The sequence below is a fragment of the Salvelinus alpinus genome, chromosome 22, assembly GCF_045679555.1.
Source record: "Salvelinus alpinus chromosome 22, SLU_Salpinus.1, whole genome shotgun sequence".
Lineage (NCBI taxonomy): Eukaryota > Metazoa > Chordata > Actinopteri > Salmoniformes > Salmonidae > Salvelinus > Salvelinus alpinus.
Window position 1 is genome coordinate 5067330 of NC_092107.1, and position 13191 is coordinate 5080520.

At 43.8% G+C, this 13191-nt stretch overlaps 1 protein-coding gene across 1 annotated transcript; it reads left to right on the plus strand.

Annotated features, from left to right (window-relative positions):
* Window positions 1–3084: 3084 nt before the first annotated feature.
* Window positions 3085–11328, plus strand: aipl1 (aryl hydrocarbon receptor interacting protein-like 1). Its single transcript, XM_071358742.1, has 6 exons — window positions 3085–3313; window positions 3989–4168; window positions 7426–7614; window positions 8956–9132; window positions 9409–9550; window positions 9748–11328. Exons 1-6 carry the CDS (start codon window positions 3206–3208, stop codon window positions 9945–9947), a joined length of 996 nt encoding a protein of 331 aa, XP_071214843.1. The 5' UTR covers window positions 3085–3205; the 3' UTR covers window positions 9948–11328.
* Window positions 11329–13191: the final 1863 nt, after the last annotated feature.

Sequence of the window (13191 nt, forward strand, 5' to 3'; positions counted from 1 at the left end):
ATTTTAATACATGACCCTAAGCATGATGGGATGTTAACTGCTTAATTAACTCAGGAACCACACCTGTGTGGAAGCATCTGCTTTCAATATACTTTGTATCCCTCATCTACTCAAGAGTTTTCTTTATTTTGGCAGTTACCTGGAGGTTGTTTTGGTTTTCTTATGCTTGTAATAGAGTAGCCTATTAGAGTTCCTTGAAAAGAGTTAGAATTTCCAGAAAAGAAACGGGCACACCCTGATGTTCTCTTTAATTGAGTAGAAATGCTGCTCCACTATTTACTGGATTTGGCTGCAACACACACCGCCACAAGAGCTTTGGATTTAAAAACACACAAACAGATGTCTGCATGATGTCTGACGCACATGCTTGAACGTGCACACATGCGTGCGCTCACACACACACACACACACACACACACACACACACACACACACACACACACACACACACACACACACACACACACACACACACACACACACACACACACACACACACACACACACACACACACACACACACACACACACACATACAGGCATGCAGGGACGCACGCACGCAGACACACACACACACACACACCACACACCTACACACACTCAGCAGCACATATGGGTGGCAGATGTGATGTATGAAGCTGAGGTCACAGAGTCCAAAGTACCACCGTTGGATAATTGCCTACCCTGACATAGACATTTCTCAGTGCTCCTATCTGTTCATCCTGATATTGGCAAATCCAGGAAATTTCCTGTGGAATGGAAACCATGTTCTACTCTAAAATATCTAATACATACTATTACATTCGCATCTACCTCAACAACACAGGATATTAAATGGGAAGGAGTCGGGCAGACCTTTATGAGATGGATGACGATCTTCCTCTTTTCCCTTTGATCATGACTGAATAGAAACTAGAAACTTTAGGATGTCCATTATCAAATCAAATTGTATTTGTCACATGTGCCGAATATGGTGAAATGCTTACTTACAAGCCATTGACCAACAATGCAATAAAAGAAATAGAGTTAAGAAAATATTTACTGAATAAACTAAAGTAATCTTTTTTTTAAAGAAGTAACACAAAAGAATAACAATAACGAGGCTATATACAGGGGGTACCGAGTCAATGTGTGGGGGTACATGTAGGTAGGGGTAAAGTGACTATGCATTGATAATAAACAGCGAGTAGCAGCAGTGTAAAAACAAAGGGGGGGGGGGGGGTTGATTAATGGTTCAGCAGTCTTATGGCTTGGGGGTAGAAGCTGTTAAGGAGCCTTTTGGACCTAGACTTGGCGCTCCGGTACCGCTTCCCGTGCGGTAGCAGAGAGAACAGTCTATGTGTAACAATGTATGCTGAGAGTCGGGAAGCAAGTTCAGGGAGTGAATACATTTAATTAATAAATGAACAAAACAAGAAACACTAACAGCACACCGACATGAAACAGAAACAATAACACCTTGGGAAGGAACCAAAGGGAGTGACAAATACGGCAGGTAATCAAGGAGGTGATGGAATCCAAGTGAGTGTCATGAGGCGCTGATGTGCGTGACGATGGTGACAGGTGTGCGCAATAATCAGCAGCCTGGTGACCTAGAGGCTGGAGAGGGAGCACACGTGACAGTACCCCTCCAGCCGCAGGACGCCGACCAAAATGATCCCGGGGATCAGGACCGGACCGGTCACCTCTGCTGAGGCGCGGGAACATGTCAATGTGGCTGAGGCGAGGGAGCATGGCGACCTAGAGCGCCGGAGAGAGAGCATACGTGACAGTACCCCCGCCCCGGTGAGCGGCTTCAGCCGCAGGACGCCAACCAGGGACGATCCTGGGGATCAGGAGCGGACCGGTCGCCACCGGTGCTTTGGCCGAGGCACGGGAACCTGTTCACCCAGCTGAGGCATGGGAGCCTATCGAGCCAGCTGAGGCATGGGAGCCTATCGAGCCCGCTGAGGTATGGGAGCCTATCGAGCCAGCTGAGGCATGGGAGCCTATCGAGCCCGCTGAGGTATGGAAACCTGTCGAGCCAGCTGAAGCAGGGGAACCCGTCGAACCTGCCAGGCATGGGAACCTGTCAAGCCAGCTGAGGCATGAGAGTCCGACGAACCGGCTGAGGCCTCCCTGGTAGCTCCGGTACTGACACCTGGACCCGACGTCACCTCCAACACAAAAATAAACAAAAAACACTCCCTGATGCTTCCCTTTGGTGAGGCATTATTCTGTAATGTGTTCGCTGAGACTCGGGAAGCAAGTTCAGGGAGTGAATGCATTTAATAAATGAACGAACATGAACAAAACAAGAAACACTAACAGCGCACCGACATGAAACAGAAACGCCTGGGGAAGGAAACAAAGGGAGTGACATAGGAAGGCCCAATTTGACACAGCCTAGTATATACAGTACCAGTCAAAAGTTTGGACACACCTACTCATTCAAGAATTTTTCTTTATTTTTACTGTTTTCTACATTGTAGAATTATGGTGAAGACATCAAAACTATGAAATAACACATGGAATCATGTAGTAACCAAAAAGGTGTTAATACATTTAAAAAATATTTATATTTGAGATTCTTCAAAGTAGTCACCCTTTGCCTTGATGACAGCTTTAAACACTCTAGGCATTCTCTCCACCAGCGTCACGGCGTTATACAGCTTGTTGAGTGCGGTCTTAGTGCCAGCATTGGTTTGTGGTGGTATATAGAGGGCAATGAAAAATATAGATGAAAACTCTCTTGGTAGACGGTATGGTATACAGCTTATCATGAGGTACTTTAACTCAGGCGAGTAATACCTTGAGACTTCCTTAATATTAGACATCGCTCACCAGCTGTTATTGACAACATTATTAAGTGCTTAGTACATTATACCCCTATCTCAATGATTTGTAGCTGTGGGCTTGAAGTAGTGTTTTTCTATCCCGTTCTGGATGTTTCTAGTCCAGCAGGTGATAGATAGTCATCAGGAGAAATGCTGAGAAGAGCTGATTGGGGATGAATGAATGGGGAGAGGGGAGGAGGAGAGGAGGGGAGGAGGGATTCTTAATCTCATTATCCCTTTCCTAATCATCAAGGAGTAATGTGTGTTCATACCTCTCTATGCCTCACACCTGCTATAAGCTACCATAGCAGAAACACATACAGACAGACACACATTATATACACACACCTATTTATTTACTCTACACAGACAGACAGCCATATAGAAAAATGTCTTCAGATATGGATGGGACCATGCTCCTGGGGGTGGAAGGCATTAAGAAAACCATCCTGTATGGAGGGACAGCTGAGATGCCCCGGTTCATTACTGGGACTAAGGTAGGCCTCACTCTCTCCATCTCAACGTATTCCTCTGCTTCAACCTCTATCCAAATTCATCGATTTCAATCTCTCTACTTAATTTATAATCCTCAGTCTTTCTCTCGATCTGAATCTCTCCATCTAAATCTATCTATTTAAACATAACTCCATCTATTGACTTTTCTATCCTCTATCTATCTCAAATAGTGGAGGTTTTCTCTAGGCCACAGACAGTTACTCATCCAGTGCTTTGTCTCCAGTTCCAGACAAATCTGATTACTGTAAAGAAGATGGTTGCAATAGATTCTAGAACATTGTGTAGATTCAGATTTTTATTTTTTTGTCTCACTCACATTAGGCAAATAAAATGGTCTTACTTATGGAGTCATATGACACTATTCATTCCATTAGTAATGAGATGGTACAATATCTTATGATGTCGCATCCTGCATGTCAACAGGGACCACATACCCACAACAGTATGATCAGTGTGTAAAGGGGGTGGCATTTGGTGGAACTGGAGAATCTGGAGGAAGAGTCCAAATGTCTTCTTCCTTTCTCTCCTCCGCCTCTTCCATACTGTACATCCTCCTCCATTATCCCTTTCCCCTTTCACCCCCTCCACATCATCCCTTCTTTCATCCCCTCTCCTCCGCCCTCTCTTCTTCCCCCCCCCCCCCCCCCCCCCCACAGGTGACCTTCCATTTCCGTACCCAGCTGTGTGATGATGATCGTACGGTGATAGACGACAGTAAGGTCGCGGGCGTGCCAATGGAGGTGGTGATCGGGAACATGTTCAAGCTGGAGATCTGGGAGACCCTGCTCACCTCCATGAGGATCGGAGAGGTGGCCGAGTTCTGGTGCGATGTCACCGTGAGTAAGACTCATTCTCCCACAATGCAGTGCCACAGTAGCATACTTCCTATTCAAACATTAGAGTCTAGATTCTAAATACAACTCCAACACCTCTCCAGAAGTCAATTCTCAATTATAAAAGGTTTGTCCTAAGTAAACTTTAAGAAAAATCGAACAATTCCTAATTATTTTAACTAGGGAGACATTTAACAAAAGCTAAGGTATCAATCACATCAGATTAAAGTCTCTCATGATAGTCGGCCTGCATCTTACAAGGAACTAAAAGAAACACCACCCATTATTACAGTATTGTCAAAAACACAAAAGCTCCTTCTATTCAGAGCATACTGAGTAAACACTTAAATATCTCAATAACTCTCTCAGTAGCATGAGACACAATACAAACACACTGGAATATCATACACCTAATATCATACACCTAATACAGGTGCTTTGTTGTTCTGTGTGTGCATTGCGAGTGTTGTGTGTCATAATGATGATAGTTAGAAACAACCTAACCTCAACCTGCTATTGAAAGGATGCAGATGTTTCTGTCAGTTCCCCTTTTTGGTATATGTCCCTTCTCAGACAATTCAACAGCTTTGAAAAACACACATTTGCTGAAAATGTAGGCCCTACTTTCAGTTGTCTGTGTTATCTGTGTTCTTCAACGTATTGTGTCTGCAATTGTAGGCTTTTCAGGGGTTTGGTTATATTTGGTAACACCTTATTTGGATAGTCTACAGAATATCAGTAACATTTCAACAAAATATATACTAACCCTAACCCTAGCTCTAACCCTAAGCTTAACCCTTATCTTAACCCTAAACTTAACCCTTACTTACCCTAACCCAAGCTCTAACCCTAACCTTAACCCTAACTGTAATCTTAGGAAGCAGTTGCTTATCAACAGGTAGTTTGTTGATAGTATGACCATTTCTAGAGCATCTACAGATGGGAAATACAGACTATCCAAATAAAGTGTGACCTTACACTGAGTGTACAAAACATTAAGAATACCCTTTTGACTCTACAAGGTGTCTAAGGCGTTCCACAGGGATGCTGGCCAATGTTGACTCCAATGCTTCCCACAGTTGTGTCAAGTAGGCTGGATGTCCTTTGGGTGGTGTACCATTCTTGATACACACAGGAAACTGTTGAGCGTGAAAAACCCAGCAACGTTGCAGGGCGCCTGGCACCTACTAAGAGACCCTGTTCAAAAGCACTTACATATTTTGTATTGCCCATTCACCCTCTGAATGGCACACGTACACAATCCATGTCTCAATTGTCTCAAGGCTAAAAATACTTCTTTAACCTGTCTCCTCCCCTTCATCTACACTGATTGAAGTGGATTTAACAAGTGACATCAAAAAGGGATCATATCTTTCACCTGGATTCATCTAGTCAGTCTAAGTCATGGAAAGAGCAGGTGTTCATAATGTTTTGTACACTCAATGTGTATTTGTTCAACATACAACACCTGTTAGTGAGGGTAACCTAAGGTTGCTATCTACAACACCAGCTAGTGAGGGTAACCTAAGGTTGCTATCTACAACACCAGCTAGTGAGGGTAACCTAAGGTTGCTATCTACAACACCTGTTAGTGAGGGTAACCTAAGGTTGCTATCTGCAACACCAGCTAGTGAGGGTAACCTAAGGTTGCTATCTACAACACCAGCTAGTGAGGGTAACCTACGGTTGCTATTTACAACACCAGCTAGTGAGGGTAACCTAAGGTTGCTATCTACAACACCAGCTAGTGAGGGTAACCTAAGGTTGCTATCTACAACACCAGCTAGTGAGGGTAACCTAAGGTTGCTATCTACAACACCTGTTAGTGAGGGTAACCTAAGGTTGCTATCTACAACACCAGCTAGTGAGGGTAACCTAAGGTTGCTATCTGCAACACCAGCTAATGAGGGTAACCTAAGGTTGCTATCTACAACACCAGCTAGTGAGGGTAACCTAAGGTTGCTATCTACAACAGCTAGTGAGGGTGTTGTGTGTGTGTTCTATTTTCATCTTTGGGTGACTTCTTTTCCCCCCCAGTTATTTGTGTCTCCTAGAGTCTGGCTGTGTTTGTATAACATATATTGTGTGCTTAATTCCGTGTGTGTGTGTGTGTGTGTGTGTGTGTGTGTGTTTGTGTGTGTGCATGCGCATTTGAGTGCATATGTGCATTTGTATGTGTATGTTGGTGGAGCAGACAAACAGGTGGAGAGCTTAGAGAGTGTAATTAATCCCCAGCAGCTTCACCTTTCCCTAATCGCCTGTGATTACTGCTGACCATAAAGAAAACCTGGGACGGGCTTTAAACCAGCTGGGGCACAGCCATTCATTCATTATCTAGTAACTAAAACCTGGGTGCTTTATACAGTAGGCTACATTCTGTCTATACAGTAGGCTACATTGTGTGACCCTACTAGCAAAGATTTTTATAAGTAAACCAAGATATACCACAGCCTGACATTTCAAACGTGAACAAATGAGTCATAGTGGGCAGAACAAGGAAGGAGGTGGGCAGAGCCAAGCACGAGCTAGCGAGATCCTATTGGCGCGTTCTAGCGAACATTTGCATATTTCCGTTAGGGAACGCCTACTCTGTGAAGTGGGCATGTGCAATAACTCAATTTGCCTTTCCACTCCTTCTAAAAAACGAAATTTGTTAAAACTTTGGCAACGGGTAAAGTCTACAAAACTTAGTCCACTCTGTTCGTAACGTATTTTAGTTTTGGGAACAGAATACTGTATTAAGATCAAATGTTTAATCGATGAGAAAATTTGCAGAATGTCGGCTAAAATCCATCTAGTTCCATCTTCTCCCACTGCCGGCCACTGGGCTTAGTGAGTGGAAACGCCAAGCGGATGCCTCACATTAATACATCCGGTGAAATATCTGTCTCATTGCTCTATCTGTGCTACTAGTGTGGAAGGTAGAATGAATTGTTTACTCATCCCAACCAGTGGAGGGCAATATTGTTACGTTGGATACATAGTTCAGTTGAGGAGAATAGATCAGGTTTCAAAACGATTTGTGTATTCACAAATACAAAAATATTTATCCAGGGTCCTTTCGGGTTTGATTGACAGACTAAGTATGAAAGACAAAGAGCAATGTCTTACTCCACCCATTCTAATCCGATCAATTCCGTGAAAAAAGGGAAACGCCTATATCAGGAAAAGACTAATTCAATGACATGTCTTATATCATATAGCTCTGGTTAACTTTGCTTGCCCTGTCTCTCTGTGTCTGTCTCTCTTTCTTTCCCCAGCACACTGGCCTCTACCCCCTGGTGGCCAAGAGCTTGCGGCGCATCGCGGAGGGCAAGGACCCTGTGGACTGGCACATCCATTCGTGTGGCATGGCCAACATGTTTGCCTACCACACCCTGGGCTATGATGACCTGGACCAGCTACAGAAGGAGCCTCAGCCTCTCTACTTTGTACTGGAACTGGTCAAGGTTAGAGGGAATGGAGACATACACAGAGACACATACACACACACAGATATTGCACACACGTACACACACACACACACACACACACACACACACACACACACACACACACACACACACACACACACACACACACACACACACACACACACACACACACACACACACACACACACACACACACACACACACACACACACACACACACACACACACACACACACACACACACAAATACAGAAATATTGCGCACACAAGACACACACTGATCTTGCTCATATTCTCTGTGTGTATGTGTGTGTGTGTGTGCGTGTCTGTGTTTTTGATTTATTATGTATGTGGGTACCAATAGGATAGCAAAACAATGAACTTTCAGACAAGTGGGGACATTTCACCGGTCTCCAAAAGGAAAAAGCTATTTAAGGCTTAGGGGTTAGGTTCAAATCAAATCAAACATTTTTGGTCACATACACGTGATTAGCAGATGTTATTGCGGGTGTAGCGAAATGCTTGTGCTTCTAGCTCTGACAGTCCAGTAATATCTAACAAGTAATATCTAACAAATTACACAACATATACCCAATACACACAACTCTAAGTAGGAATGAATTAAGACTATATACATATGGACGAGCGATGTCGGAGCGGAACGGACTAAGATACAGTAGAATAGTATAGAAAACAGTATATACATATGAGATATGAGTGTCTCGTCATCGTTGGTAATCAAGCCTACTACTGTTATGTCATCTGCAAACTTGATGATTGTGTTGGAGGCGTGCTTGGCCATGTAGTCATGGGTGAACAGGGAGTACAGGAGGGGGCTGAGCACACACCCTTGTGGGGCCCCAGAGTTGAGGATCAGCGGAGTGGAGGTGATGTTTCCTACCTTCCCCACCTGGGGTCGGCCCGTCAGGAAGTCCAGGACCCGGTTGCACAGGGCGAGGTTCACACCCAGGGCTTTGAGCTTAATGATGAGCTTGGAGGGTACTATGGTGTTGAATGCTGAGCTATAGTCAATAAACATCATTCTTACATAGGTATTCCTCTAGTCCAGATGGGATAGTTCAGTTTCGCGCAAATGCTACCATCTAGCCACGGTTTCTGGTTAGGGTAGGTTTTAATAGTCACAGTGGGTACCACATCTCCACTTCCTTATAAACTCAGTCACCGTATTCGTGTATGAGTCTAGATTATGGGTTTATGGGTTAGGGAAAATAGGATTTTGATTAGGAATCAATTGTTTGGTCCCCACAAGGATAGTAACACAAACATGTGTGTGTGTGTGTGTGTGTATATATGTGTGTGTCCGTGCCTGTCTGCCTGTGTGTTTGTGTATCCCAGGTGCAGCAGCCTAGTGAGTATGACAGGGAGTCGTGGGCTCTGAATGATGAGGAGAGACTGAAGGCTGTGCCCTTGCTCCACGGCCAGGGGAACAAGCTCTACAAACTGGGGCGCTACCAGGACGCCACCAACAAATACAAAGAGGCCATAGTCTGCATCAAGAACATACAGCACAAGGTACTGTAACAACGGATCAGGAATAGCGGTCTAAAATAATGACTTTGGCTTTAGTTTTTGGAGTTCTTGAAATGTGTTTTGTGACAGAGTATAACCATATTTTAATCATGACTTCCACATACAAAGTACACCCTCGATGCTTTGTGTGTTTGAGAATTGTATGTGTGTGTGTGCGTGTGTGCATGTACGTGTATGTCAGTGTGTGTGTGGGTGCGTGTGTGCATATATGAGTGTATTCATCCATGGTGTGTAACAGTGTGTATCCCCCTCCCCCAGGAGAAAGCATGGGAAGCCCCCTGGCTGAAGCTAGAGAAGATGGGGAACATGCTGACTCTCAACTACTGCCAGTGTCTGCTCCGTATGGAGGAGTACTATGAGGTCATAGAGCACACCAGTGACATCATCAATCAGCACCCAGGTACCTCAGGCACACAAAATATATTATGACACCTTACAGGAAAAGCTCTTGAGACAACAACAAATAGTCAATGGGCGAAGTGTGAAGAAACATAAATTAGGGTTTAGCCCAAAGCAAACCGATTTTTAAAAACATTATCTCTGTATCTGCATGTGTGTGCTTCTCTATCTGTTTGCATATGTGTGTGTTCATCCTAGGTGAAATGAAGGCGTTCTACGTGCGAGGGAAGGCCCACATCGAGGTGTGGAACGAAGCTGAGGCGCGGGCTGACTTTGAGAGGGTTCTAGATCTGGACCCTGGCATGAAGAAGGCTGTTAAGAAGGACCTGGGTGTCCTCAACATGAGGATGGAGGAGAAGAATGAGGAGGATAAAGTCAAGTACAAGGGCATGTTCTGACATGGCCCAGGAGATATGCAGATATGGAGGGTCAATGTCAAAGTCAATGTTAACCTCACTTGGGTATGTGGGACGGTAGCGTCCCACCTCGTCAACAGCCAGTGAAACTGCAGGGCGCCAAATTCAAATACAGAAATACTCATTATAAAAATTCAGAAAACAAAACATATTTTACATAGTTTTAAAGATTAACTTCTTGTGAATCCAACCACGGTGTCAGATTTAAAAAATGCTTTACGGCGAAAGCATACCTTACGATTATTTGAGAACATAGCCCAGCAGACAAATCATTACAAACAGTAACCAGCCAAGTAGAAGACTTACACAAGTCAGAAATAGAGATAAAATTAATCCCTTACCTTTGATGATCTTCATATGGTTGCACTCAGCAGACATTAATTTACTCAATAAATGTTCATTTTGTTCGATAAAGTCTCTCTATATCCAAAAACCTCAGTTTTGTTTGCGCGTTTTCTTCAGTAATCCACAGGCTCAAACGCAGTCAAAACAGGCAGACAAAAAAATCCAAATTGTATCCATAAAGTTCATAGAAACATGTCAAACGATGTTTATATTCAATCCTCAGGTTGTTTTTAGCCTAAATAATCGATAATATTTCAACCAGACAATAACGTCGTCAATATAAAAGGTAAACAAGAAAGGCACACTCTCGGTCGTGCGCATGAAAAAGCTCTGTGACAGTTTAGGGTCCACTCATTCAGACTGCTCTTACTTCCTAATTTTTCAGAATACAAGCCTGAAACAATTTCTAAAGACTGTTGACATCTAGTGGAAGGCATAGGAACTGCAATTTGAGTCCTAAGTCAATGGATACTGTAATGGCATTGAATAGAAAACTACAAAACCAAAAAAGAAACTACTTCCTGAAGGGATTTTTCTCAGGTTTTTGCCTGCCAAATCAGTTCTGTTATACTCACAGACACTATTTTAACAGTTTTGGAAACTTTAGAGTGTTTTCTATCCAAATCCACCAGTTATATGCATATCATATCTTCTGGGCCCGAGTAGCAGGCAGTTTAATTTGGGCAGGCTATTCATCCAAAATTCCGAATGCTGCCCCCTACCCTAGTGAAGTTAAAGTGGACAGCACAGATGGTGCTTGTGGAGGAAGAGAGGAGAGATGGGCAAAGCAGGAGTGAGAGAGAGAGAGAGAAAGAGAGAGAGAAAGAGAGAGAAAATGTATCCTAGATCATTGTTACTTATTTATCTATGTTTTTCCTGGAACATTGTTTGGTGGTCAATCCATTTGGGTAGAATATGAATCCATTATGTCTGACTTGAATGGTTAAAGCCCAACAAGTACTGCATCTAGTCATAAAAGGCAAATAAATCTTGGTGTAGATTGTGTACTCATCAGATATTGAATGAATATGTTATTTTGTTCTTTCCTTTAATCCATGGCAAACTACATGACCAAACGTATGTGGACAACTGCTCCTCGAACATCTCATTCCAAAATCATGGGCATTAATATGGATTTGGTCCCCCCTTTGCTGCTATAACAGCCTCCACTCTTCTGGGAAGGCTTTGCACTAGATGCTGGAACATTGCTGCAGGGACTTGCTTCCATTCAGCCACAAGAGTATTAGTGAGGTTGGGCACTGATGTCGAGGATTAGGCCTGGCTCGCAGTCGGCGTTCCAAATCATCCCAAAGGTGTTCGATGGGGCTGAGGTCAGGGCTCTGTGCAGGACAGTCAAGTTCTTTCACACCGATCTTGACAAACCATTTCTGTATGGACCTCACTTTGTGCATGGGGCATTGTCATTCTGAATACTGAAACAGGAAAGGGCCTTCCCCAAACTGTTGCCACAAAGTTGGAAGCACAGAATCGTCTAGAATGTCATTGTATGCTGTAGCGTTAAGATTTCCCTTCACTGGAACTAAGGGGCCTAGCCCGAACCATATAAAACAGCTCCAGACCATTATTCTTCTTCCACCAGACTTTACAACTGGCACTATGCATTTGGGCAGGTAGCATTCTGCTGGCATCCGCCAAACCCAGATTCGTCCGTCGGACTGCCAGATGGTGAAGCGTGATTCATCACTCCAGAGAATACGTTTCCACTGCTCCAGAGTCCAATGGCAGCGAGCTTTACACCACTCCAGCCGACGCTTGGCATTGCACATGGTGATCTTAGGCTTGTGTGCGACTGCTTGGCCATGTAAACTCATATCATGAATCTCCCAAAGAACAGTTATTGTGATGACATTGCTTCCAGAGGCAGTTTGGAACTCGGTAGTGAATGTTGCAACTGAGGACAGACAATTTATACGCGCTATGCTAATGGGACCGCACTTGGCGGTCCCATTCTGTGAGCTTGAGTGGCCTACCACTTTGCGACTGAGCCGTTGTTTCTCTTAGACGTTTCCACTTCACAATAACAGCATTTATAGTTGACTGGGGAAGCTCTAGCAGGGCAGAAACTTGACAAACTGACTTGTTGGAAAGGTGGCATCCTATGACAGTGCCACGTTGAAAGTCTGAGCTCTTCGTTAAAGCCATTCTACTGCCAATGTTTGTCTATGGAAATTGCATGGCGGTGTGCTCGATTTTATACACCTGTCAGCAATGGGCGTGGCTGAAATAGCTGATTCCACTAATGAAGGGGTGTCCACATACTTTTGTTCATATAGTGTATCTATATTGTTTTAAAGGGATTTTCACACACTGACAAAAAATGTATACCGTCAATAAGCTTAGCCAATTCTCTGTATCTTGTTGCCACCATGACATTCCACTAGATGGCATTATTTCTATAGCATACACCTCAGGGCTAAATACTGTACTATAAAAGTTGATATATCAACAACTACTCCAATAACAAAGAGGAAGTTTGAACTGTGTTCGGGGGGGGGTCTATGATAATTAATTCACCAGTATGGCACAATGGCAGTACAATCTTCAACAAAGATCTCCAACAGAGGACACTCTAAAACAGAGGCTTCTAGCTTTTGTTCCAGCCCAGCACTAACACACCTGACAACACTAATCGTGGTCGAGACTAAAGGCTCTGATTAGTTGATTATTGGAAACAGGAAGTGTTAGTGCTGGGCTGGGACAAAAGCCTGACCACGCAGTTGCTCTCCAGGAGAATAGTTGGGGAACCCTGCTCTAGATTTGGAGAACCCTGCTCTAAGTTATTGTGTTGACCTGATATGCCTTCTGATGGCCTGCATGTTAACATGAAGGATCACTTTGCTGTGAAAGGAATGATGGGTAA